The 27,615-nt window shown below is 36.2% G+C and overlaps 1 protein-coding gene across 3 annotated transcripts; it reads right to left on the reverse strand.

The window, feature by feature from the left end:
- Positions 1 to 284: 284 nt before the first annotated feature.
- Positions 285 to 27,615, reverse strand: LOC127663055 (cell surface glycoprotein 1-like). 3 transcript variants are annotated; one of them, XM_052154460.1, is made up of 24 exons: positions 27,444 to 27,615; positions 22,228 to 22,278; positions 21,789 to 21,906; positions 21,015 to 21,119; positions 16,618 to 16,650; positions 16,452 to 16,508; positions 16,247 to 16,294; positions 16,082 to 16,162; positions 15,897 to 15,977; positions 14,561 to 14,617; positions 14,385 to 14,465; positions 11,835 to 14,294; positions 9,859 to 9,918; positions 9,617 to 9,688; positions 9,140 to 9,205; positions 7,966 to 8,010; positions 7,821 to 7,865; positions 7,662 to 7,712; positions 4,887 to 4,946; positions 4,515 to 4,541; positions 3,617 to 3,682; positions 2,587 to 2,637; positions 1,019 to 1,121; positions 285 to 834 (listed from the first exon to the last, which is right to left on the reverse strand). In XM_052154460.1, the coding sequence occupies exons 2-24, from the start codon at positions 22,235 to 22,237 to the stop codon at positions 736 to 738; spliced, it is 3,876 nt and encodes a 1,291-aa protein (XP_052010420.1). In that variant the 5' UTR covers positions 22,238 to 22,278; positions 27,444 to 27,615; the 3' UTR covers positions 285 to 735. The 3 variants fall into 3 exon arrangements, with proteins under 3 accessions (XP_052010420.1, XP_052010419.1, XP_052010418.1); XM_052154459.1 differs by having other exon boundaries at positions 1,019 to 1,124; positions 21,789 to 21,903; positions 27,444 to 27,614; XM_052154458.1 differs by having other exon boundaries at positions 1,019 to 1,124; positions 27,444 to 27,614.

Consider the following 27,615-nt stretch of genomic DNA (forward strand, 5'->3'; position numbering starts at 1 on the left):
TTTGACGGAATTTTGTTTTTAATTTAAATGCGTAAATCTTAAAAATAGGTTAAACAGTTTTTTGAGTGTAATAGGCTTCATTTTCTAAGTTCTTATTTAAATATTTCTTTCTTTTGAATTTAGGGTGAAATCACACAGACATGTTCTTGACAAGTTTTGAGAGATTCTTTGAAGACTCCTGGGACCTGTTTATGTCTTGTGTTTGCAAACCTCAGTATTTTTATGTGCTATATTTATATATTTATATTTTCTATTGCACACTCTTTGTAACAATAAAAGGAGAATACAACTTTATTGAAGTGTGAATGTTGATTTACAGTAAAAGATGCAGAGTACATAAATTCATAAGAGATTCACAGTTTCACAAAAAAATTCTTTAAAATGGGTTTTTGGTGATTAAATAGAAGACAAATACATTCTTATTTGGAGGCTAAAAGCACACTTGAAGTCATCCAAAAGCACAGAACAAAAATATGAATCCTAGAATCCCCGAAACAGAGTTTCAGCTATTCTAACACTTGAAAACCTTTTGAACATATCTCATGAACAGGTGTATTTCATTACAGGTATTCTGCACAATACAGTTAATTCAGTGATATGCTTACATCTGTTGTATCAGTGAAAAGGAACTTGTTTCATTGCAGTATAAAGACTAATTCCTACTAAAAGGCAAGTGACTTCCATACTGGGGTGGAAAAGTCCATTTGTTCAGACAGTAAATGTAAGCAGGTATGCTTACAGGACATTGGAGTAACAGCTCTCACAGTGGACGACCCCACGATAGAGAAACATATTGTAGAGCAAATCTCCCATTGGTTTCAAGCAAATCCCACACTTGGATGGAGAAGAGAAAGAAACTGAATATACATTCCCATTAAAACATGATGTCAAATATGATTAAGTGCTGGCAGGGTATTATATCCTAAACTACAAAACGATACATTCAACATAGTGTCATACAAATTACAGAGGTGTCTTTGAGAAGCAGTCCTTTGTGTGAGCCTATATTGTTGTGTACCTTAAAGCAGGATAGGTGACAGGATATGTTCAGGTGCTCAATGGTGATCTTGGCGTCATTTCCCACATTCTCTCCGCAGTATGTACAGGGAATCGTCGTTTCTCTGCTATAGAGACACAATGAGGTCATTAGTTTTGGCTCATGTGACAAGCTAGAAAAGGATTACAATTTGACCTGCTCAATTACACAAACACTTCCCACTGTTTTTGAAGTAAATGATAGACGCCCACCCTTAGGGCAATCTGTATAACTGCTATAAAATGTGAAGGATAATACAGTATGTATGTGTGAGTGTGTTATGCCATTTTCAGGAAACATTGCTTTTTGTTTGGTTTGTGTGTCCCCATGACGTACTACTGATGTAATTAACATCAAACTTTGATATCAATTTGACATATGTGTTTGACATTGTGTAATGCAAAATGAATAAAAATATATATTTTTTATTATGTATAATTTTAAATAATATTAAATACTGAATTTCATTTTATATTATGAACATATTTCATATTTAAAATATGTATTAATATTATAAAAAATAATGTTTACTAAATATTTATATTATGAAATATATTAATTACATTTAATATTTCATATTATATTAAAATGTATTGGTTTTATCTGAATACCAGCCAAATTGCACATTTCCATTCATCACTATTACGTTTTAAATAATTAAAAAATATAATTCAACTTAAATTTTGTTGTACGTTTATTTGTGCATTTTCTGATCAAATACATAAACCCCATAATGATGTGACATTTCCTCCTTTCAAAATGATGGTTTGATCTTGCTAACATCATATTTACAGGTGACAGGATTTAATCATGTTGTTTATACTCATATTGGCCTTGTCAATAGTTTAACACTGTAATGGGAAAAATCATAATAATAATAAATATCTTATTTATTATTATTTTTTAGAAAATACAGTATATTGTTCTAGGCACAAGAAAGCACTAAATATGTATAATATGATGTGGTGCACTGATATTTGCAAGATAATGTAGTTAGACATTTTTGCACTCATATTCAACACTATAACATCAATTATTATAATGTTTTATAAATGTATTTATATTAAAATTTTAATGTGAAACTACCGGAATGAACACAATTATTCAAATTATACGTACATGAATTTAAAAGTCACTGACATAATGTGAAATAATGTAGTGAATTAGAGTTAACAACAAATAAATATTAGTACTTTTCGAAGCTAAAAGCACTTGCCATGAAAAAAACATTGAAAAAAAAACCCATCAAAATGTTGACCACTAATCTGAATATTGCAGGGAGGGTTGTGTCTTTGAGCCTGAGGACGATATGATTTTCTGTAGGAATACGAATAAAATGTATTTTTGTAGCACAATAAATTGTATTGCTCCATAGATAATTGTTCTATGTTCATGTACTGCTGCATCTTTTTGTCAGTCATGACAGTTTTGGTGTAGGTATGAATAAAGAAAGCTGATCTGTGCTCAAAAACAATAACTAAAAAAGAAAAAATCTCGCCAGCACTACGATAATGTGAAATGTTTCTAAAATGAGAGTGCCTGCAGTTTACCTGCCGTCAGTAAGTGAATTGTTCACATATTCCTTAACATAGACAAAGCCCCTAAAATAGAGAAAGAAAACATAGAACATTCACTATAGAACATTCACTATAGAACATTCACTATAGAACATATAGATCTTTCACTATAGAACATATAGAACATTCACTATAGAACATATAGAACATTCACTATAGAACCTATAGATCTTTCACTATAGAACATATAGAACATTCACTATAGAACATATAGAACATTCACTATAGAACATTCACTATAGAACATTCACTATAGAACATATAGAACATTCACTATAGAACATATAGATCTTTCACTATAGAATATATAGAACATTCACTATAGAACATATAGAACATTCACTATAGAACCTATAGATCTTTCACTATAGAACATATAGAACATTCACTATAGAACATATAGAACATTCACTATAGAACATTCACTATAGAACATTCACTATAGAACATATAGAACATTCACTATAGAACATTCACTATAGAACCTATAGATCTTTCACTATAGAACATATAGAACTTTCACTATAGAACATATAGAACATTCACTATAGAACATTCACTATAGAACATATAGAACATTCACTATAGATCTTTCACTATAGAACATATAGAACATTCACTATAGAACATTCACTATAGAACATTCACTATAGAACATATAGAACATTCACTATAGAACATATAGAACATTCACTATAGAACATTCACTATAGAACATATAGAACATTCACTATAGAACATTCACTATAGAACATATAGAACATTCACTATAGAACATTCACTATAGAACATATAGAACATTCACTATAGAACATATAGAACTTTCACTATAGAACATATAGAACATTCACTATAGAACATATAGATCTTTCACTATAGAACATTCACTATAGAACATATAGATCTTTCACTATAGAACATTCACTATAGAACATATAGAACATTCAACACTTTCAGGTTACACAATCGGGATACATTGGGGCTGAATGAGCTCTGCACATACTTTTTGGATTCAGATTCCGGTAACTTCTCCTGCTCAGGACTTTCCACTGTTTTGGTGTAGGTTGTGCTACAAAAAAAAAAAGTCACGTAATGTATAGGGCTATACTTATTTAGCTGTTGTCCAAGAAAGCCTGTGCTATATCTTAAGATTCAGCGCTCCATTTCTCAGTCCTGAATTCAGATTTGAATCAGGAAATGCAAGTTTAGTCTATATTGTGACCAATGTATGAGTTTTAAATGATGGATGATCAGCCCATATGGTGTAATGGTTATTATGATTTGTCGAGCCCCATTCACGAGCCTCCTCAGATTTTTGTGTGAAGTGGATTTTCAATGCAACTTTCAATTCTTAAGTTGACAATTAAGTTGCATGAATATTTAACATAAAAAAGTGAAGATTGCATGAAAAATCTGCTCTTTTTCATACAATGAAATTGCATGATGGCTTTGGTTGTTTTGTTCGGGTTCTTAAAAAGAATTGTAAATGAGGTCTGAATTTGAACCCAGGTCACAATGCACCCCAAATGAACACTACTTTAACACATAAATATAACACACCTAAGTTAAAAAGTAAATCTTTTTCTTTTCCTTTGCTACCAAATGTAACCAAGTGCAAATGATGAGTAATAATGATTTGACCAGTAATTCTAATCTTGATTATTAAATATGAATATTGAAGAAATATATGAATCTAAAGTGGTAAACAGTGTGGCTATTGCCTTCAGTAATCTTGTTGTCGTTAATAATCACACTGGCCAAACTCTTTTGTCCACAACTAACCAAGAATGATGTGACAGCATAAAATCAAAATGATCATTTTTAAGGTCTAAATATTTACCCATAATTAGTCTATTTTGGCCAGTTAAATAGTATGAACTTGACATAACAGAAGTGCTTACCTTTCCATGTCAGTTCTCCACTTACTCCTGTCAAGACAACAGTCAAAATGATCAAAATGTTACCCTTTTCTGTGATGTGGTCAGTCTTTCTTCTTGAGAACTCTCAGCGTAAGTGTACATGTGCTTGAGATTGTGTGAGAGTGTATCTGCAGCTCAGGTGGAGATTAAGGGTTGGGTTTGATCCCTCCTTCATGACTTCAACCCATTATGTTATTAACTTTTGATAGAAGCTCTATATGATCTTAGTGTAAACAATGTGAATCAACACACAGAGGTTCAGGTATATGCTGAAGAAATGTGCTGTGCTATTATTTCTGTGAGTGTTTTTTTAGAGCAGAAAAAATTTCATGGATATCATTTCTGAGGATTTACCTGTCAGTGTTAATTGGAATGACATCATCAGCAAGGGAAACCAAAACATGTGAGGACATACTGTGATTAAAACAAAAAATGCCTTCATTAATATCCATATATTAATAAACATGAAATAATATGAACAGACTGTAATTTCAAAAATTATTATGCATAAGTCAATAACAAATTATTTTATTATTTATTAACATCTATTCTAATGTAATATTTTAAAATGACATTCTAATCATTTTACCAGGGTCAACCAGACCAGACAAGACAAAAACAAAACAAAACCAGACAAGACAAGGCAAGACAAGACAATACAATACAAAAAACAAAACAAGATAAGACAATACAAAACCAGACAAGACAAAAACAAAACAAAACAAGACAAGGCAAGGCAAAAACAAAACAAAACCAGACAAGACAAAAACAATACAAGACAAGACAATACAATACAAAAACAAAACAAAACAAAACACACTTCACTACACTAAACTAAACAACACTACACCAAAACAAAACTAAACTACACTACACTACACAAAAACAAAACAAAACAAAGCAAAATTAATTAATTACAATACAAAACAAATGACAAAACCAGACAAAAGAAGACAAGACAAAGACAAAACAAAACACACTTCACTTCACTTACTACACTAAACTATACTACACCAAAAGAAAAGAAAACAAAACAAAGCAAAACAAATGAATACAATACAATACAAAACTAAAGACAAAACCAGACAAAAGAAGACAAGAACAAAAACACTAAACTAAACAAATCTAACCTAAACTAATCTAAACCAGCTACATTTCACTACACTACACTAAAACAAAACAAATCACTAAACCAGACAAGACAATTAAAGACACAAAACAAAACAAAACAAGCTACATTTCACTACACTACACTAAAATAAAACAAAACAAAACAAATCACAAATACAAGACAAGTACAAGACACAAAACAAAACAAAACAAAACAAGCTACATTTCACTACACTACACTAAAATAAAACAAAACAAAACAAGACAATTAAAGACACAAAACAAAACAAAACAAGCTACACTCACCTAAAGGATTATTAGGAACACCATACTAATACTGTGTTTGACCCCCTTTCGCCTTCAGAACTGCCTTAATTCTACGTGGCATTGATTCAACAAGGTGCTGAAAGCATTCTTTAGAAATGTTGGCCCATATTGATAGGATAGCATCTTGCAGTTGATGGAGATTTGTGGGATGCACATCCAGGGCACGAAGCTCCCGTTCCACCACATCCCAAAGATGCTCTATTGGGTTGAGATCTGGTGACTGTGGGGGCCATTTTAGTACAGTGAACTCATTGTCATGTTCAAGAAACCAATTTGAAATGATTCGAGCTTTGTGACATGGTGCATTATCCTGCTGGAAGTAGCATCAGAGGATGGGTACATGGTGGCCATAAAGGGATGGACATGGTCAGAAACAATGCTCAGGTAGGCCGTGGCATTTAAACGATGCCCAATTGGCACTAAGGGGCCTAAAGTGTGCCAAGAAAACATCCCCCACACCATTACACCACCACCACCAGCCTGCACAGTGGTAACAAGGCATGATGGATCCATGTTCTCATTCTGTTTACGCCAAATTCTGACTCTACCATCTGAATGTCTCAACAGAAATCGAGACTCATCAGACCAGGCAACATTTTTCCAGTCTTCAACTGTCCAATTTTGGTGAGCTCTTGCAAATTGTAGCCTCTTTTTCCTATTTGTAGTGGAGATGAGTGGTACCGGTGGGGTCTTCTGCTGTTGTAGCCCATCCGCCTCAAGGTTGTGCATGTTGTGGCTTCACAAATGCTTTGCTGCATACCTCGGTTGTAGCGAGTGGTTATTTCAGGCAAAGTTGCTCTTCTATCAGCTTGAATCAGTCGGCCCATTCTCCTCTGACCTCTAGCATCAACAAGGCATTTTTTCCCACAGGACTGCCGCATACTGGATGTTTTTCCCTTTTCACACCATTCTTTGTAAACCCTAGAAATGGTTGTGCGTGAAAATCCCAGTAACTGAGCAGATTGTGAAATACTCAGACCGGCCCGTCTGGCACCAACAACCATGCCACGCTCAAAATTGCTTAAATCACCTTTCTTTCCCATTCTGACATTCAGTTTGGAGTTCAGGAGATTGTCTTGACCAGGACCACACCCCTAAATGCATTGAAGCAACTGCCATGTGATTGGTTGATTAGATAATTGCATTAATGAGAAATTGAACAGGTGTTCCTAATAATCCTTTAGGTGAGTGTACATTTCACTACACTACAATAAAACAAAACAAAACAAATCACAAAACAAGACAAGTAAAGACACAAAACGATACAAAAAACAAAACCAGACAAGACAAAACAAAACCAGACAAGCCAAGTAAAGACACAAAACAAGACAAGACAAAACAAAACCAGACAAGCCAAGTAAAGACACAAAACAAGACAAGACAAAACAAAACCAGACAAGCCAAGTAAAGACACAAAACAAGACTACACTAGTCTGGGAGTGGTGGTGGCGTAGTGGCTAAAGCACAGGGCTGTTAATCAGATGGTCACTGGTTCTAACCCCACAGCCACCACCATTGTGTCCTTGAGCAAGGCACTTAACTCCAGGTTGCTCCAGGGGGATTGTCCCAGTAATAATTGCACTGTAAGTTGCTTTGGATAAAAGCGTCTGCCAAATGTAAATGTAATGTAATGTAAGACAAGACAAAACAAAAAATTATAATAAAACAACATGTTACTTGTGTTTCACTTACTCAGGAACCAAGTTTAAGGGCTTCTGAAGATGATTGTCTACATCTTTGGAACTAAAAATGACAATTTAAATCTATTACAAACCTCATTATGATAATTATTCTTGTCACAGTTTCCCAAACAGAGCCTGAATAATGTATTTATTGAATTTGTACATTTACCTGTTGTTGGCAGAGTCCAATAAAAGAGGATCAAACCAGTCAGGACTATGTGAGAGAGAATATGAGAGCAGTTTGCTGCAGTGTGTACATACAGACACGATTGCAATAATATTATAAATGATCACCTGTAAGCTGAAATTGTTACCTCTTTGTGGGCTCGCTTGGAATTGGATCAAATGGATCAGCAGAGCTGAAAAAATTCATTTCACACTGAATGCAGAAACATGCTCGTCGTATGCAATTTGAATTCTGATGTGTTCATTGTACAGCTAAAGCACGACACTGTTTGTACTGAAGGCTGTAAAATATCTATATACTACAAAATACTCAACACTTTTATTGTTTTGTTTTTTGCTTTACTGTATTGGTAAAGCACAGATATATTAATCAACACTACCAGTCAAAAGTTTAAATACATTTAAACATAAGCCTTCAGATCTAAAGTTTTTTAAGATCACGAAACATAAACTTGACTGGTTGTGTATATTTGGTTCAGTGTTAAAATAATTGAGAAAAAAATTGAAACTATTAGTAATGCTTCAATGTTTCAGTGTTCAATGAATTGGTAGGATCCATTTATTTGTTGTGGATTACATTTTTGCATTATTGCCAATATTTATTTGCTCTAGTGTACATGTATTCTTCAAAACAAAGAACTGACAGTTTCATAACAAAATTCGATCAAATTTAATTATGTGATTTTTAACTAAATATGAAGTGGATAATCTTAAATGGATTTTTTGACCTCAGTTATTGTTATACAATTGTTTACACATATATAGACAGATAGATATATCAGTGTCAGAAATGTAGGGGGGCTCGGGGCAAAAAAGATGCCCCCCTAAATTCAAAATGTGGGGGTATAATATGCCCTCATAAGGAATTCTTCAGTTTTTTTATTGTAACATATGATATACTATATTAATATTCTTTATTTTATATTAATTAATATAATTATGATTTAATTCTCAGTTGTATTAATAATTGTATAATTTGTATTAATTAATCGATTAAATGTAAGTATTTGACATGAACGGATGAGACAGTTTGATCTAAATGGCAAGAAAATGCCCTTGAAACTTCAAATCCTGGAGCAAATATTTTTTTATGTTAATTTCTGACACTTATATAAATAAATAAATAAATTATATATATATATATATATATATATATATATATATATATATATATATATATATATATATATATATATATATATAACTATATATCACAAATGTCATTCCTTATGGGGAATGTCCATTATATTGCACTCCTTTATTAATATGATATGATCGATATTTCCATATGGGCCCTCTCACCTGTTGTCTGTGAGCAGGTCTTGACTGAGCAGATCTATATCAGGATTCACAGACACTTGACCAGTACTATAGGATAAAGACAGACAGCAATGAGTATTTAGATTTTACTGTACATGGCTTTATTCTTTCAGAGAGCATAACTAATGGCTTTCCCACAAATGTAAAACTGCTTTTGTCCACTAAAGTCCCTGATAGAGCTCTGGTGTCCTCCTGTGGTTTCTTACAGAACAGCATGTTTTAAAATGTTCTGCATAAACAAAGCATTCTAGCTGTACAAAAATACATGCCATAGTAAATGCTATGACACGTGTTCAGTATAATACATTTACCATAAAGTCATGTCAATCAGCAGCCTTATTACAACATTCTTTTGTCATGTTCGGTAGGCTAAGTGTGTGATTATAAGTGTGAAACACTTAGTTTACATAAATGTGTTGAGTAAACAACTGTGGTGACATGCTATTGTGTCATACAGACCTCTTAGCAAGATCTAGAAGGTCATCATTATGCAAGCCATCACTCTGTTCTGGGATCAGTTTAGGATCAGGTCTGAGACACATAAAGGAATGCAGATTATGATACGTGAGTGATACATTACACAGTACTGAAGAGTCAGAGGTGTAAACGGTCCAATTCATTTTACACATGAATGCCACTTAGATTAATGAACATAATCTTTATATGATGGGCTGTTATGCATTCATCAGATCATCTTGTACCTGACCGGCTCTGTCTTGAAGGGTATCAGGGTATGAGACAGCGCATTCAGACTTTCAGTACTGTAAAGAAACAAAAACAAGAAAACCTATACATTATAACACATGTTCATCTATATAATGCAAGCAATAAAACAATACTCGATAGGATTCAGAATTATGTACACAACATATTTGGTTACTTTCTGGTTGCCAAACATGATCATAGTGTGGTTATTCTGCTAGTACACATGCATCCACTATAAAGTACTTGGTGAAGTTGCTTTGAAAAGGTCTAGAATCATTTGTTTCCAGATGCCACTTATCTGATATTTTGTATCTAATGCAATGACATTCAGATATTTTAATTGTGACTTGAGTTTTCAAAAGTGTCCATTTAAAATTCCATAAGCAATTACAGGTGAAACTCGAAAAATTTGAATATCGTGCAAAAGTTCATTAATTTCAGTAATTCAACTTAAAAGGTGAAACTAATATATTATATAGACTCATTACAAGCAAAGTAAGATATTTCAAGCCTTTATTTGATATGGCTTACAGCTTATGAAAACCCCAAATTCAGAATCTCAGAAAATTCGAATATTACATGAAATCAATTAAAAAAAAGGATTTTAAATACAGAAATGTCGGCCCTCTGAAAAGTATAATCATGCATATGTACTCAGTACTTGGTTTGGGTCCCTTTCGCATTAATTACTGCCTCAATGCGGCGTGGCATGGATGCTATCAGCCTTTGGCACTGCTGAGGTGTTATGGAAGACCAAGATGCTTCAATAGCGGCCTTCAGCTCTTCTGCATTGTTTGGTCTCATGTCTCTCATCTTTCTCTTGGCAATGCCCCATAGATTCTCTATGGGGTTCAGGTCAGGCGAGTTTGCTGGCCAATCAAGCACAGTAATACCATGGTCATTGAACCAGGTTTTGGTACTTTTGGCAGTGTGGGCAGGTGCCAAGTCCTGCTGGAAAATGAAGTCAGCATCTCCATAAAGCTTGTCTGCTGAAGGAAGCATGAAGTGCTCTAAAATGTCCCGGTAGACGGCTGCGTTGACTCTGGACTTAATAAAGCACAGTGGACCAACACCAGCCAATGACATGGGTCCCCAAACCAACACAGACTGTGGAAACTTCACACTGGACTTCAAGCATCTTGGATTGTGTGCCTCTCCATTCTTCCTCCAGACTCTGGGACCTTGGTTTCCAAATGAGATGCAAAATTTGCTCTCATCAGAAAAGAGGACTTTGGACCACTGAGCAACAGACCAGTTCTTTTTTTCTTTAGCCCAGGTAAGACGTTTGACATTTGAAGCCCATGTCCAGGACCCATCTGTGTGTGGTGGCTCTTGATGCAGTAACTCCAGCCTCAGTCCACTCCTTGTGAAGCTCCCCACACATTTGAATGGCCTTTTCCTGACAATCCTCTCCAGGCTACGGTCATCCCTGCTGCTTGTGCACCTTTTTCTTCCACACTTTTCCCTTCCACTTAACTTTCTATTAATGTGCTTTGATACAGCACTTTGAGAACATCCAACTTCTTTTGCAATTAACTTTTGAGGCTTTCCCTCCTTGTGGAGGGTGTCAATGATGGTTTTCTGCACAACTGTCAGGTCAGCAGTCTTCCCCATGATTGTGAATTCAACTGAACCAGACTGAGAGACCATTTAAAGGCTCAGGAACCCTTTGCAGGTGTTTAGCTGATTAGAGTGTGACACTTTGAGCCTACAATACTGAACCTTTTCACAATATTCTAATTTTCTGAGATTCTGAATTTGGGGTTTTCATAAGCTGTAAGCCATAATCATCAAAATTATATCAAATAAAGGCTTGAAATATCTTACTTTGCTTGTAATGAGTCTACATAATATATTAGTTTCACCTTTTAAGTTGAATTACTGAAATTAATGAACTTTTGCACGATATTCAAATTTTTCGAGTTTCACCTGTATGCAAAATCCCTATAAATATGAATATAGAAGAACAAACCTTTTCTCAGGAGCCAGTCCAGCCGCTGGTTTAGGTTCTGATGTTGGTTTAACTTCAGGTGCTGGTTTAGTTTCAGGTGCTGTTTTAGTTTCAGGTGCTGGTTTAGGTTCAGTTGCTGGTTTAAGTTCAGGTGCTGGTTTAGGCACTTGTGCTGTTTTAGTTTCAAATTCTGGTTTTGTTTCAGTTGCCGTTTTAATTTCAACCACTGGTTTAGTTTCAACTACTGGTTTTGGTTCAGTTGCCGTTTTAGTTTCAACCACTGGTTTAGCTTCAACTACTGGTTTTGGTTCAGTTGCTGTTTTAGTTTCAACCACTGGTTTAGATTCAACCACTGATTTTGGTTCAGTTGCTGTTTTAGTTTCAACCACTGGTTTAGTTTCAACTACTGGTTTTGGTTCAGTTGCTGTTTTAGTTTCAACTACTGGTTTTGGTTCCGTTGCCATTTTAGTTTCAACTACTGGTTTTGGTTCAGTTGCCATTTTAATTTCAACCACTGGTTTAGATTCAACTACTGGTTTTGGTTCAGCTGCCGGTTTAGTTTCAGCTACTGGTTTTGGTTCAGTTGCTGTTTTAATTTCAACCACTGGTTTAGATTCAACTACTGGTTTTGGTTCAGTTGCCGGTTTAGTTTCAACTACTGGTTTTGGTTCAGTTGCCGTTTTAATTTCAACCACTGGTTTAGATTCAACTACTGGTTTTGGTTCAGTTGCCAGTTTAGTTTCAACCTCTGGTTTTGGTTCAGTTGCCGTTTTAATTTCAACCACTGGTTTAGATTCAACTACTGGTTTTGGTTCAGTTGCCGTCTTAATTTCAACTACTGGTTTAGATTCAACTACTGGTTTTGGTTCAGTTGCTGTTTTAATTTCAACCACTGGTTTAGATTCAACTATTGGTTTTGGTTCAGTTGCCGTCTTAATTTCAACCACTGGTTTAGATTCAACTACTGGTTTTGGTTCAGTTGCAGTCTTAATTTCAACTACTGGTTTAGTTTCAACTACTAGTTTTGGTTCAGTTGCCGTTTTAATTTCAACCACTGGTTTAGATTCAACTACTGGTTTTGGTTCAGTTGCCGTCTTAATTTCAACCACTGGTTTAGATTCAACTACTGGTTTTGGTTCAGTTGCCGTCTTAATTTCAACCACTGGTTTAGATTCAACTACTGGTTTTGGTTCAGTTGCCGTCTTAATTTCAACCACTGGTTTAGATTCAACTACTGGTTTTGGTTCAGTTGCCGTTTTAGTTTCAACCACTGGTTTAGATTCAACTACTGGTTTTGGTTCAGTTGCCGTCTTAATTTCAACCACTGGTTTAGATTCAACTACTGGTTTTGGTTCAGTTGCCGTCTTAATTTCAACCACTGGTTTAGATTCAACTACTGGTTTTGGTTCAGTTGCCGTCTTAATTTCAACCACTGGTTTAGATTCAACTACTGGTTTTGGTTCAGTTGCCGTCTTAATTTCAACCACTGGTTTAGATTCAACTACTGGTTTTGGTTCAGTTGCTGTTTTAGTTTCAACTACTGGTTTAGATTCAACTACTGGTTTTGGTTCAGTTGCCGTTTTAATTTCAACCACTGGTTTAGATTCAAATACTGGTTTTGGTTCAGTTGCTGTTTTAATTTCAACCACTGGTTTAGATTCAACTACTGGTTTTGGTTCAGTTGCTGTTTTAGTTTCAACTACTGGTTTAGATTCAACTACTGGTTTTGGTTCAGTTGCTGTTTTAATTTCAACCACTGGTTTAGATTCAACTACTGGTTTTGGTTCAGTTGCTGTTTTAATTTCAACCACTGGTTTAGATTCAATTACTGGTTTTGTTTCAGTTGCTGTTTCAGTTTCAACCACTGGTTTAGATTCAACTACTGGTTTTGGTTCAGTTGCCGTTTTAATTTCAACCACTGGTTTAGATTCAACTGCTGGTTTTGGTTCAGTTGCTGTTTTAGTTTCAACCACTGGTTTCGTTTCAACAACTGGTTTTGGTTCAGTTGCTGTTTTAGTTTCAACCACTGGTTTTGGTTCAGTTGCCGGTTTAATTTCAACCACTGGTTTAGTTTCAACCACTGGTTTTGGTTCAGTTGCTGTTTTAGTTTCAACCACTGGTTTAGTTTCATTTACTGGTTTTGTTTCAGTTGCCATTTTAATTTCAACCACTGGTTTAGTTTCAGCTACTGGTTTTGGTTCATTTGGCGTTTTAGTTTCAACCACTGGTTTAGTTTCTGATGTAGGTGCCGTTTTAATTTCAGGTTCAGATTTAGACTCAGGTGTAATTTTAGGTGTAGGTTCAGATGCTATTTTGGTTTCAGGTGCTGGTTTAGTTTCTGTTGTAGGTTTAGGCTCTGATGTAAGTTTAGGTTCAGGTGCTGTTTTAGCTGTAGGTTTAGTTTCAGATTTAGTTTCAGATGCTACTGGCTTGACCTCCTTCACTGCTGGGACAGGGGTTTCTTCAATGCTCGCTTTAACACTGTGAAAACAACAAAAACAGAATGGAGATAGTGTTTAACAAGAAATAACGTCATGCAGTTGAATAAGTGAGAGATGTTGTGTAGTTTACCTTTGCGGAGGGGCAGATTGAACAGATACTGTGCTTGCAGGTACAGTTGAATCAATGTCATCATCATCACTGATAACTACCCTACAAACCACATACACACAAATAATAAGTATTAAGTTAAATATATCTTTATTTTTGTCAGTCTGTGCTTTTTAACACAGAAATGTCTTAGGTACCTTTTGGCAACAAAAGAAGTGCTCGTCTGAGGTGGGCTCTTGGATTTGACTGAGGACCTGGAAATATTAAAAACTCATTAAGTATGCAGTAGGGGTGGGATGGAATCACTAAATACTAGAAGCATATGGTATATTCTATGTCTATGGGATCTAAATTAAATAATTCTTGCCCCTAGAAAATGTGCAGTACTCTAGAGTCACCACGGTTCAGTGATGATTTCAGAGGGTAATATCATAAATCAACTGAATGATTTATGTATTCATGTTCCATGGTATTTACTTCAAGGCACTTGAATACCATAGTATTACCATGGTATATTTCCAAAACACCATGGTATTGCCATGGCAAAAAAAAAGAGATGTGGTATTAACATAGTATATGGTATGATATATATATGTATATATATATATATATATATATATATATATATATATATATATATATATATGTGTGTGTGTGTGTGTGTGTGTGTGTATATATATATATATATATATATATATATATATATATATATACACACACACACACATGTTATTATCATGGTACATTTACAAACAAATATATGCAGTATTAAAATGTTAGATGTCCAAAAAAACATGGTATTACCATGGTGTATTAAAAAAACACATGTTATTGCAATGGTATATTTTCAAAAGAACATGATATTACTATGGTACATATTCCAAAAAACTTGGAATTATCATGGTGAATTACAAAAAACTAAACAAAATAAAATCATGTTATTATCATGCCATGGTACAAAAAACATGGCATTTCTATGGTGAATTTTTCAAAATTGTATTACTATTTTACATGTTCCAGAAACATGGTATTACCATAGAACATGTGTAAAGAACATGGTATTACCATGGTAAATTACAAATAAAACATTGTATTTCCATGATATGTTTTCAAAAGAACTTGATATTTCTATGCACTTGCATTAAAAAAATGGTATTACTATGGTGCATTACAAAAAACATAGCATTACCATGTTATATTATAAAAAAAACATGGTATTACTATGGTACATTTTTCAACAGGTTATTATCATGGTACAGGTTTGTAAAACACATGGCATTACTATGGTACATGTTCCAAAAACATGGTATTACTAATAAAAATAAATGAACAAAAAAATAAAAGAAACAGTATTATCATGTTACAAGTCTAAAAAAACATGGTATCGCCATGGTAATTACACACAAAAAAAGCATGGCATTACCATGTTCCTATATTGTTGTCTATCATCTTCTAATCTATCATCTTGTAACCTAATCCTGTTAGGTTTTGCAGTTTTCAAAAGCTATGTCATATTTTGAACATGAAACATACTCATATTTCTTAGCAGCTGAGAGCACATATGAACGCCGATTGGCTGCAGAGCCTTTGAGAACACTGCTGGCTGCCTCCGTCCTACACACACACACACACAAAGAGATGGTCAAATCATGAAGATGATCTTAAAGTCTTGTAGCATCTTAGATAAATGAGTCTGCTCTGTGTATGGTCTCCTCCACCTTTTCTCCGCTTCCTCTGGACTCATAGTAGGCTCAGACTGCTCCGGCTTCTCAGTGTTCAGACGAATTGTATGAGGAGCTCTGGAAGATATCAAGAAATAAAGATAATAAAGATTTGCTAAAATGAGCTGAATTGCATGAGTGTTATTTGCTTGGCTCACTTACATTTTCTTGTAACTGTCTGATGGCTTTTTTGTGAAGTTGTTCATGCAGCTAAGAGAGAAAAGTGAGAGAGATAGCATACTATTAAAATAGATTTTCCACACCAAATATTGTATTAGCAACATAATTAAATTTAAGATAAAATATTTGGAAATTAGATTTGTTGTGCTTATATATTTTGCCAGGCTCTGGAGTGAACGGAACTTACACAAAACCATTGGCTGACTTTGATGTTGGCTTGGAATCAGTTTTGGTGAAGACCCCTCTGCAAAAGCAAATAAAAAAAAATTATAATATAAATAAAACCAATGGAAAAGTACAGTTTTAATAAAGATCACTTTTGTTCAAATTATTTGACTAAGGATGCTTATTACCTGATCAGGTATCCAGATGTTGGTGCTTTTGGTCTGTAAAAGCAAACATGAAGTATTGTCATTTCTATTCTTGGATGAACACATCTGTGTTTCAGACATTACAAAACTCATACATAAAATAACAGACTTTGTGACCATATTCTCCATCAGCTTTACAAACTATCTCCCTTAAATGTCACCTCTCACTCCTCACAGGTAACCCCACTGTTTTAAAACCTTTAAAACATGGCAAAAACAATTGAAGTACCTCAACAGCATCATGTTACCTCCATAAGTGCTCTTGTGTTTCATGCCTAACCATCTTGGTGTAACAATGTTTCCATCTATTTGTACAAGCTGCACAACTGTTGTCATCTCTAGACTAAACTACTGCAATGCTGTTCTGGCATCTCTAGAGAAGACTACTGCAATGCTGTTCTGACATCTCTAGACTAGACTACTGCAATGCTGTTCTGACATCTCTAGAGAAGACTACTGCAATGCTGTTCTGACATCTCTAGAGAAGACTACTGCAATGCTGTTCTGGCATCGCTAGACTAGACTACTGCAATGCTGTTCTGGCATCTCTAGAGAAGACTACTGCAATGCTGTTCTGGCATCTCTAGAGAAGACTTCTGCAATGCTGTTCTGGCATCTCTAAACTAGACTACTGCAATGCTGTTCTGGCATCTCTAGAGAATACTACTGCAATGCTGTTCTGGCATCTCTAGAGAAGACTACTGCAATGTTGTTCTGGTATATCTAGAGAAGACTACTGCAATGCTGTTCTGGCATCTCTAGAGAAGACTTCTGCAATGCTGTTCTGGCATCTCTAGAGAAGACTACTGCAATGCTGTTCTGACATCTCTAGACTACACTACTGCAATGCTGTTCTGGCATCTCTAGAGAAGACTACTGCAATGTTGTTCTGGCATCTCTAGAGAAGACTACTGCAATGGTGTTCTGACATCTCTAGACTAGACTACTGCAATGCTGTTCTGGCATCTCTAGAGAAGACTACTGCAATGTTGTTCTGGCATCTCTAGAGAAGACTACTGCAATGCTGTTCTGGCATCTCTAGAGAAGACTGCTGCAATGCTGTTCTGGCATCATAAGAGAAGACTTCTGCAATGCTGTTCTGACATCTCTAGAGAAGACTACTGCAATGCTGTTCTGGCATCTCTAGAGAAGACTACTGCAATGCTGTTCTGGCATCTCTAGAGAAGACTACTGCAATGCTGTTCTGGCATCTCTAGACAAGACTACTGCAATGTTGTTCTGGCTCTCTAGAGAAGACTACTGCAATGCTGTTCTGGCATCTCTAGAGAAGACTGCTGCAATGCTGTTCTGGCATCATAAGAGAAGACTTCTGCAATGCTGTTCTGACATCTCTAGAGAAGACTACTGCAATGCTGTTCTGGCATCTCTAGAGAAGACTACTGCAATGCTGTTCTGGCATCTCTAGAGAAGACTACTGCAATGCTGTACTGACATCTCTAGACTAGACTACTGCAATGCTGTTCTGGCATCTCTAGAGAAGACTACTGCAATGCTGTTCTGGCATCTCTAAACTAGACTACTGCAATGCTGTACTGACATCTCTAGACTAGACTACTGCAATGCTGTTCTGGCATCTCTAGAGAAGACTACTGCAATGCTGTTCTGGCATCTCTAAACTAGACTACTGCAATGCTGTTCTGGCATCTCTAAACTAGACTACTGCAATGTTGTTCTGGCATCTCTAGAGAAGACTACTGCAATGTTGTTCTGGTATCTCTAGAGAAGACTACTGCAAGGCTGTTCTGGCATCTCTAGAGAAGACTTCTGCAATGCTGTTCTGGCATCTCTAGAGAAGACTACTGCAATGCTGTTCTGACATCTCTAGACTAGACTACTGCAATGCTGTTCTGGCATCTCTAGAGAAGACTACTGCAATGTTGTTCTGGCATCTCTAGAGAAGACTACTGCAATGCTGTTCTGGCATCTCTAGAGAAGACTACTGCAATGTTGTTCTGGCATCTCTAGAGAAGACTACTGCAATGCTGTTCTGGCATCTCTAGAGAAGACTGCTGCAATGCTGTTCTGGCATCTCTAGAGAAGACTACTGCAATGCTGTTCTGGCATCTCTAGAGAAGACTACTGCAATGCTGTACTGACATCTCTAGAGAAAACTACTGCAATGCTGTTCTGGCATCTCTAGAGAAGACTACTGCAATGCTGTTCTGGCATCTGTAAACTAGACTACTGCAATGCTGTTCTGGCATCTCTAGAGAAGACTACTGCAATGCTGTTCTGGCATCTGTAAACTAGACTACTGCAATGCTGTTCTGGCATCTCTAGAGAATACTACTGCAATGCTGTTCTGGCATCTCTAGAGAAGACTACTGCAATGTTGTTCTGGCATCTCTAGAGAAGACTTCTGCAGTGCTGTTCTGGAATCTCTAGAGAAGACTACTGCAATGCTGTTCTGACATCTCTAGACTAGACTACTGCAATGCTGTTCTGGCATCTCTAGAGAAGACTACTGCAATGCTGTTCTGGCATCTCTAGAGAAGACTACTGCAATGCTGTTCTGGCATCTCTAGAGAAGACTACTGCAATGTTGTTCTGGCATCTCTAGAGAAGACTACTGCAATGCTGTTCTGGCATCTCTAGAGAAGACTACTGCAATGCTGTTCTGGCATCATAAGAGAAGACTTCTGCAATGCTGTTCTGGCATCTCTAGAGAAGACTACTGAAATGCTGTTCTGACATCTCTAGACTAGACTACTGCACTGCTTTTCTGGCATCTCTAGAGAAGACTACTGCAATGCTGTTCTGACATCTCTAGACTAGACTACTGCAATGCTGTTCTGGCATCTCTAGAGAAGACTACTGTAATGCTGCTCTGGCATCTCTAGACTAGACTACTGCAATGCTGTTCTGGCATCTCTAGAGAAGACTACTGTAATGCTGCTCTGGCATCTCTAGACTAGACTACTGCAATGCTGTTCTGGCATCTCTAGAAAAGACTACTGCAATGCTGTTCTGGCATCTCTAGAGAAGACTACTGCAATGCTGTTCTGGCATCTCTAGACTAGACTACTGCAATGCTGTTCTGGCATCTCTAGACTAGACTACTGCAATGCTGTTCTGGCATCTCTAGACTAGACTACTGCAATGCTGTTCTGGCATCTCTAGACTAGACTACTGCAATGTTGTTCTGGCATCTCTAGACTAGACTACTGCAATGCTGTTCTGGCATCTCTAGAGAAGACTACTGAAATGCTGCTCTGGCATCTCTAGACTAGACTACTGCAATGCTGTTCTGACATCTCTAGAGAAGACTACTGCAGTGCTGCTCTGGCATCTCTAGAGAAGACTACTGCAATGCTGTTCTGACATCTCTAGACTAGACTACTGCAATGCTGCTCTGGCATCTCTAGACTAGACTACTGCAATGCTGCTCTGGCATCTCTAGACTAGACTACTGCAATGCTGCTCTGGCATCTCTAGAGAAGACTACTGCAATGCTGCTCTGGCATCTCTAGACTAGACTACTGCAATGCTGCTCTGGCATCTCTAGACTAGACTACTGCAATGCTGCTCTGGCATCTCTAGACTAGACTACTGCAATGCTGCTCTGGCATCTCTAGAGAAGACTACTGCAATGCTGCTCTGGCATCTCTAGACTAGACTACTGCAATGCTGCTCTGGCATCTCTAGAGAAGACTACTGCAATGCTGTTCTGGCATCTCTAGAGAAGACTACTGCAATGTTGTTCTGGCATCTCTAGAGAAGACTACTGCAATGCTGCTCAGGCATCTCTAGACTAGACTACTGCAATGCTTTTCTGGCATCTCTAGAGAAGACTACTGCAATGCTGTTCTGGCATCTCTAGAGAAGACTACTGCAATGCTGTTCTGACATCTCTATACTAGACAACTGCAATGCTGTTCTGGCATCTCTAGAGAAGACTACTGCAATGCTGTTCTGGCATCTCTAGAGAAGACTACTGCAATGTTGTTCTGGCATCTCTAGAGAAGACTACTGCAATGCTGTTCTGGCATCTCTAGAGAAGACTACTGCAATGATAGTTGCATACATTCGAAGAAACAGGGAATTGGGCATCCCAAATGCAGAGATAATAAAAACAAAAAACATTTGAACAAACAACTCTTCTGTGAGTACTCGACTCAAAACTGTTAATGCACACCCCACAACTCTTTCACACATTATTACACATTAACTGTACATCTGATCTAACTCTTGACTAGGATATTCTGGAACTTTTTATTGTGGCGTTCCCAATGTTACTGTCTCCTTAGTATGAATTGCCTATTGCTTATATTGTAGTATTTCTGCATTTGTAAGTTGCTTTGGATAAATGAACCTGTTTAATGAATAAATGTAAAAGTAATTATGGAAGGTTATAATACTTCTCTGTGTTGGTTGTGGGCTGAGACACTTTGGCCGTAGGTGAAGTATCAGGACTTTTTTCTGTCAAAACACAATTTGAGCGGTTTGCTCGCACCTCAGCCAACCTACAACAGGAAAAGAAATGTTCAGAACTCTTCTGCTAGTATGTAGCATTAATTATAGACCTTTATATACTTTCATTAATAACTTAGAAACATTATTATATGATACATTGCTTAATATCATGTCTTAATGTGTCTTCATATAGTTAGAAATATCATGAAACTTAGATTCACATGTTTTAATAAACACTTGTGAAATCAGTCAGTTTTAAAGATTTACGCATTTCAATCGTTTGATCGTAATGTACATATAATGAACAAAATGTATATATTTTTAGAAATGACAGTTTGGTAAATGGCTAAGCAACTATATTTACTGTGATGTTAATTGAACTCGCATTTAAATGATCCACATTAATTACCAGGAGCATATTCATATTTTGAATTAGGCTTTAGTTAGGCTTTATATCAGAGTTAAAGGACAGATGAAACACAAATACAAAAATATTTTGAAAATTATGTTGAAATGTTTTAATGATATTAAAATATGAACTATTTTTATATTTTTAAGATCATTAGATTTTAAAGAAAATTCCACATAAAATGATGTCCATCATCCCTTAGCAGTACATAATCATAGAAAACCCTGGTTTCTTAAATACCTGCGAGTCTCTCTTTTAACTTCACGCTTTAATACTTTCACATACACATAATCACTAATTTCTTCCTCACCATGGTTTTTCCTCTTCCTCGGCATTTGCTTCCTGACTACGTTGTATCCAGCTGCTGTCTCCTTTCAAAACAGAACGAACCTTCGTGGTTCGGAAAACCGACTGTTTGTCCCCCTCTACTAAAAAGACAAATATACTTATGCATCTTTTAATATCATAACTTTACAATAATGAGCCACAAGACCATTGTTCTAGTGATAATACAGGCACAGTTTGAACGGGGCAGTGTGATACTTTTTAAAGATTTCAAAAAAATCTGTATAACAATGAGAGTTGAGTGTGTGAAGCATTGTGACATGTGACAACAGGATTGCACACACTGACCCAGTACATCATTGCATGGTTTGAGCAAGAATGCCATATATTAATAGCTTTGACTTATGAATAAAGACAGACAGTTTATCTCATGTGAGATTGACCCACTGGTCATCACAGCTTACCACTAGACATTGTTAGCAGAACGCTCTTCAGAAAACTGCTTCAAAAGTAACCTGGAGAGAGAAACAAAGAACTCATTAAAATATGACACTACGTACATTTTTAATAATGGCATTTATTGTCATTTTAATGCAACAAAGGTGTATATAAATGTAAAATTAAATAATTTAATGAACAAAATGACATACTGGATTTGCAGTTTTAAGTCTGTTGTGTGTATCACATTTTACATAATTTACACTTCGTCACTTACAAGCATTCAGTCAGTCCATAAACAATTCATTCCTTTTCTTCACCATAGTTCAGTATATCTACTGAATTTATGCATATATACAGCATTTGAAAATAGTATTTTTATTTGTTAGTAATGCTTAACCTCATCAGTATATATCAGGTTGACCTTAAATCTATAATAATATTCTTGTGCCTGGATGTCCTGGCGCTGAGTGCTCTGTTGCATCAGCTGGATAGTGGCCTTCTCCTGAAGTCCACTATCATCTCCAATGTTTTGAGCGTGTTCAGCTCAAGGTTGTTGTGACCGCACTAGACAACCATCTGATCAACCTTCTGTCTGTATGCAGACTCGTCACCATCGCAGCCCGATGACCGTGGTGTCATCTGTAAACTTCAGGAGCTTGACAGTGGGGTTGCAGTGCAGTCAGTCGTGTACAGGGAGAAAAGCAATGATGAGAGGACGCATGCCTGAGCAGCACTAGTGCTAATAGTGAGGTTCCCGGATGTGAGTTTCCCCAGTCTAACTAGCTGCTGCCTATCTTTCAGAAAGCTGGTGATCCATCGATAGATTGGGGTGGGCACAGAGAGCTGGGTCAGTTTGGTTGAGAGAAGATCAGGCATGATGTATTGAAGGTTGAACTGAAGTCCTTGCATAAGTCCCAGGTCTGTTCAGTCCCATATTGACTGCATCCTCCACAGACCTCTTTGCTCTGTAAGCAAACTGAAGGGGTCCAGCAGGGATCCAGTGATGTCCTTCAGGTTGGCCAAAACCAGTCTCTGAAATGACTTCATGACCACAGACGTGTGAGCGACAGGTCTGTAGTCATTAAGTCCTGTGAATCTCTTTGAGTCTCAGTTAATTTAAACTTTAACATATACTAATATTTGTTTACATTAAAATCTGCATATGTTAATATTAGTTAATGCATTATGTCCTTACATGCACAATGAATAATATAATTTGTATTTATCAAATTTAACCAAGAATAATAAATGGTGTAAAAAATAATTATTCATGTTTAGTTACCTAAAACATAAACAAATACAACCTTTTCATATTATGACCTTTTTGTTTATGTATATAATATATTTTTAAAGTGAGCTACATGCCCAAATCATCAGTTATTTGTTTTGTATGCACACTTTGTTTACATAAAACTGATGGTGATGCGTTGTTGTTAGAGAAGATTGCAACCAAAACAAAAGGAAATTCTAAGAGAGATTCTCATTGTGGATAATAAAATAATAAAAAGATAATAAAAGTCATGCAGCCTTCCTGCAAGAAATTCTAAACGAATTATTTATGTCATGGAATTCCCATATTTATTATACTATTATATTAAGAGGGAAAGGGGTGTTGCTGCACTGTAAAAAATAAAAAGTTGGGCAAACATAAAAAAGTAAAGCAACCATGCCACAAAGCATTTTGTTTGTTTGTTTGTTTATTCAACTTCAGGAAAAATAGTTGTGCCAACTTAACAATTCAAGTTGGATTGTAAATTACATGAACTCAATACAATAAGTTCAATGGTAAATGGTCTGCACTTATTTAGCATTTATTTAACCATAGCAGTTTTCAAAGTGCTTTACACTGTGACTCATTCACCCATTCACACACACTCACACACCAATGGTGGCAGAGCTGCCATGCAAGGCACTAGTCTGCTATTGGGAGCAACCTGAGGTTCAGTGTCTTCCCCAAGGACACTTCGGAATGTGGAGACATGTGGGCCAGGAATCGAACCGCCAACCCTGTGATTAGTGGCCAACCCACTCTACCACCTAAACCAAAGCCGCCCCGTTAACTCGCATTTTTAGGTACACCTGTCCATAATTTTCAATACTCTTGAAAATAACTTATATATAAGTCAGTAATCCAAAAAATTTACTTTCTTTCTTCTGCAGAACACAAATGAAGATTTTTAGAAGAATATCTCAGCTCTGTTGGTCCATACAATGCAAGTGAATGGTGACCAGAACTCAGAAGGTCCAAAAAGAATATAAAGGAAACATAAAAGTAATCAACTCCAGTGGTTTAATCCATGTCTTCAGAAGTGAAATAATAGTTATGGGTGTGAAACAGTTTCATATTTAAGTCCTTTTTTTTACTATTAATCTCCCCCTTTGACCAGCCCCAACAAGAAGGTGGCAGAATGTGTAATTGAAAGTCACTTTCACACCAGAATGTGGAAGTAAAAGTGAAAGTGTAGATTTTCAGAAGAAACAAAAAAGCACCTAGATATTTATCTTTTTCTCACCCACACCTATTATATCGCTTCTGAAGATATGGATTTAAACACTGGAGTCATATGGATTACTTCTATGTTTCCTTTATGTGCTTATTGGACCTTCAAAGTTCTGGTCACCATTCACTTGCATTGTGAGGACCAAAGTGTTGAAATATATATTTTCTTTATCTTTATTTGTGTTTTGCAGAATAAATAAAGTCATGCACATCTGGGATAAATTATCTGAGTAAATAATGAGAGAATCATCATTTTTGGTGGTGTAGGTAACAAGTATTTTAAACATCTATTAATTCAAAACAGATTATTTACTAATTATTTTCATGTCCTCATAAATTGGCACGCTCTGACCAAATACATTTACATTTACATTTATTCATTTGGCAGACGCTTTTATCCAAAGCGACTTACAAAAGAGGGAGAACATCAGCGAATCATCTTAGGGAGACAGTGGTACAAAAAGTGCCATATTACAAAGTTTCACTATCATCATAATAGTATACAAAACAGATTTAAGTGCAACAAGAAATTTAAATATATATATATATTTTTTTTTTTTTTTTTTTTTTTTTTTTTTATTGACCGGTTAAGTGCTTTTGGAAAAGATGTGTTTTTAGCCGTTTTTTTGAAGATAGAGAGCGAGTTAGCTTCCCGGATTGAGTTGGGAAGGTCATTCCACCACCGTGGTATGATGAAACTGAAAGTCCGGGAAAGTGTTTTGGTGCCTCTTTGTTTTGGTACGACAAGGCGACGTTCCTTAGCCGACCGCAGGCTTCTGGTGGGAACGTAGCTCTGCATAAATGTTTTTAGGTATGCTGGAGCAGACCCAGTGACTGTTTTGTATGCCAGCATCAGGGCCTTGAATTTAAAACGTGCATGAACCGGCAGCCAGTGGAGAGAGACAAAGAGTGGTGTAACATGTGCTCTCTTTGGTTCATTAAAGACCAGACGTGCTGCTGCATTCTGGATCATTTGGAGAGGTCTAATAGCACATGCAGGAAGGCCTGCAATGAGAGCGTTACAGTAGTCCAGTCTAGTTATGACAAGGGACTGAACAAGCAGTTGTGTGGCATGTACAGAGAGGAAGGGTCTTATCTTCCTGATATTGTAGAGTGTAAATCTACAAGATCTTGCCGTTTTTGAAATGTGGTCTGTGAAATTTAGCTCATCATCAATGGTTACCCCTAGATTTCTGACCGTTTTGGAAGGCAAAACTGTAGTTGGACCCAGCTGCACGGTGATGTTGTGTTCAACAGCAGGGTTGGCTGGAAAGACAAGGAGTTCGGTCTTGGCAGGGTTGAGTTGAAGGTGGTGTTCCTTCATCACTTTAATAATTTCAAGAGAAAGGGATTGTGGATTTTGTCTTCAGCCACAATGCTTCTCCAACGGGCATCCTCAATAGCAGATGCAACAATATGAAGTGCATAGTGCTTAGCCTTACAAGATTGCCACTAAATGGACCATCATATGCAGTTATTTTACACACACACACACACACACAAAAAAAACATGTCAACAAGTAAGGCAGTCAATAGAAGTCAATAGATGTGATAATATACAATCCAACATGACATTGTGTGTGCACACTGTTTAAAATTTTAAGATGGTTTTACTTAAATTAATAAAAGTTGACTTTATTGATAGTTTTAAGTCATCTCTATTTACAGTAGGTAGTTTAATCAACATTTAAAATTGAGTTTATCTGACAAAATGGAATATATTTTTATACAGTGGCATGTTAAATAGTCTTATTTACTTCAGTCTTAAATGAGTACAATTCATCATATTATTCATTCCTTTCAGCATAGCCCATAAATCATAAATATTTTCAACAAACCAGTTATTTCAAGTATTTTGATGCTCAGATAAACAGCTGTGGGGGTTTGTAGCTATGATGCATTAAGCAAGATTCCAGAGAGTTTCATTTCATAACCATGTCACAGAGCCTGTCCATCCTCTTGAGAGAGAGAGAGAAAACACTCACTCTGACAACCACAACCTCTTAACAAGTCAAAAGAATTTAAGTGTCATTAGTTAATTTATGTCCTGAATGTCAGTCAAAGCCAATCATGGCATTTTATGGTCAGTTAGGGTGACACAAGAGGCGAAATATGAGTTTGAACTTGATTTACCTCAAATCACCCCATTATTATTAATAAACTGCACTGCAATGAAAAGAAAGCACCCTTAATGTCAATAATAATTCCATAGTTTTCAATTATCACCCCTGTTTGTAATCATTGTACTGTACATATCTGATGGGACTATCCTGAGTTTGCCTTAACATTCCGCAATCTAATTATCACATGATATGAAACATTTAAACACAAATGTCCAAATCTGATATCATCTAAAAGGTCTATGTGGTGAGGCTAATACCCAGTAGTTCAATTTTCTAGAGTATAATAAAGCTTTCCAGGAATTCAAAAACCACTAGAGTCCACTAACCCAAAGGCTCAATTCTAAAATAGACTTACTAAATGATTATGAGTAACAATTGAACATTGTTTGTGTCAAATCACAGAGCGAGAGCCAAATGATCATACGAAGGCAAATACACTTTCACCAGTGCAATATTCCAGCAACACAGATACAGAGAGATTCAATCAATACTATGGAATGGATTGAAATCAAAGCTAGTCATATTTAAAGAGCAAAGAATGGTTGTAAACTCCAAAATGTCAGAAGTAGTTAGAAACTAGCTTGTGATGATTTAATGATAATAACAGATGACTTACCTGGTCAGTTGTAGTCTCTTGGTACAATCTGCTCTGAGGTGTTCTGGAAATTTCACCTGACGTTTTCTGAGCTCTCGGTCAATAAACGCACACAAACACACATGAGGAGATGTTTGCACTGACAGCTGTCTAATTGAGCGAGCAGATCCAAGTGTGGGCACAGACCTGCCCA

The sequence above is a fragment of the Xyrauchen texanus genome, chromosome 23 (genome assembly GCF_025860055.1).
Source record: "Xyrauchen texanus isolate HMW12.3.18 chromosome 23, RBS_HiC_50CHRs, whole genome shotgun sequence".
In the NCBI taxonomy this organism is placed as follows: domain Eukaryota; kingdom Metazoa; phylum Chordata; class Actinopteri; order Cypriniformes; family Catostomidae; genus Xyrauchen; species Xyrauchen texanus.

Excerpts from the sequence above, each read along its gene's own strand:
- LOC127663055 (XM_052154458.1), bottom strand. Across the intron at positions 21,120-21,788 it reads GAGGAAGAGGAAAAACCATG|GTTGGCTGAGGTGCGAGCAA; the intron begins GTGAGGAAGAAA and ends TTCCTGTTGTAG. Across the intron at positions 8,011-9,139 it reads GACCTGCTCACAGACAACAG|CTCTGCTGATCCATTTGATC; the intron begins GTGAGAGGGCCC and ends GAATTTTTTCAG.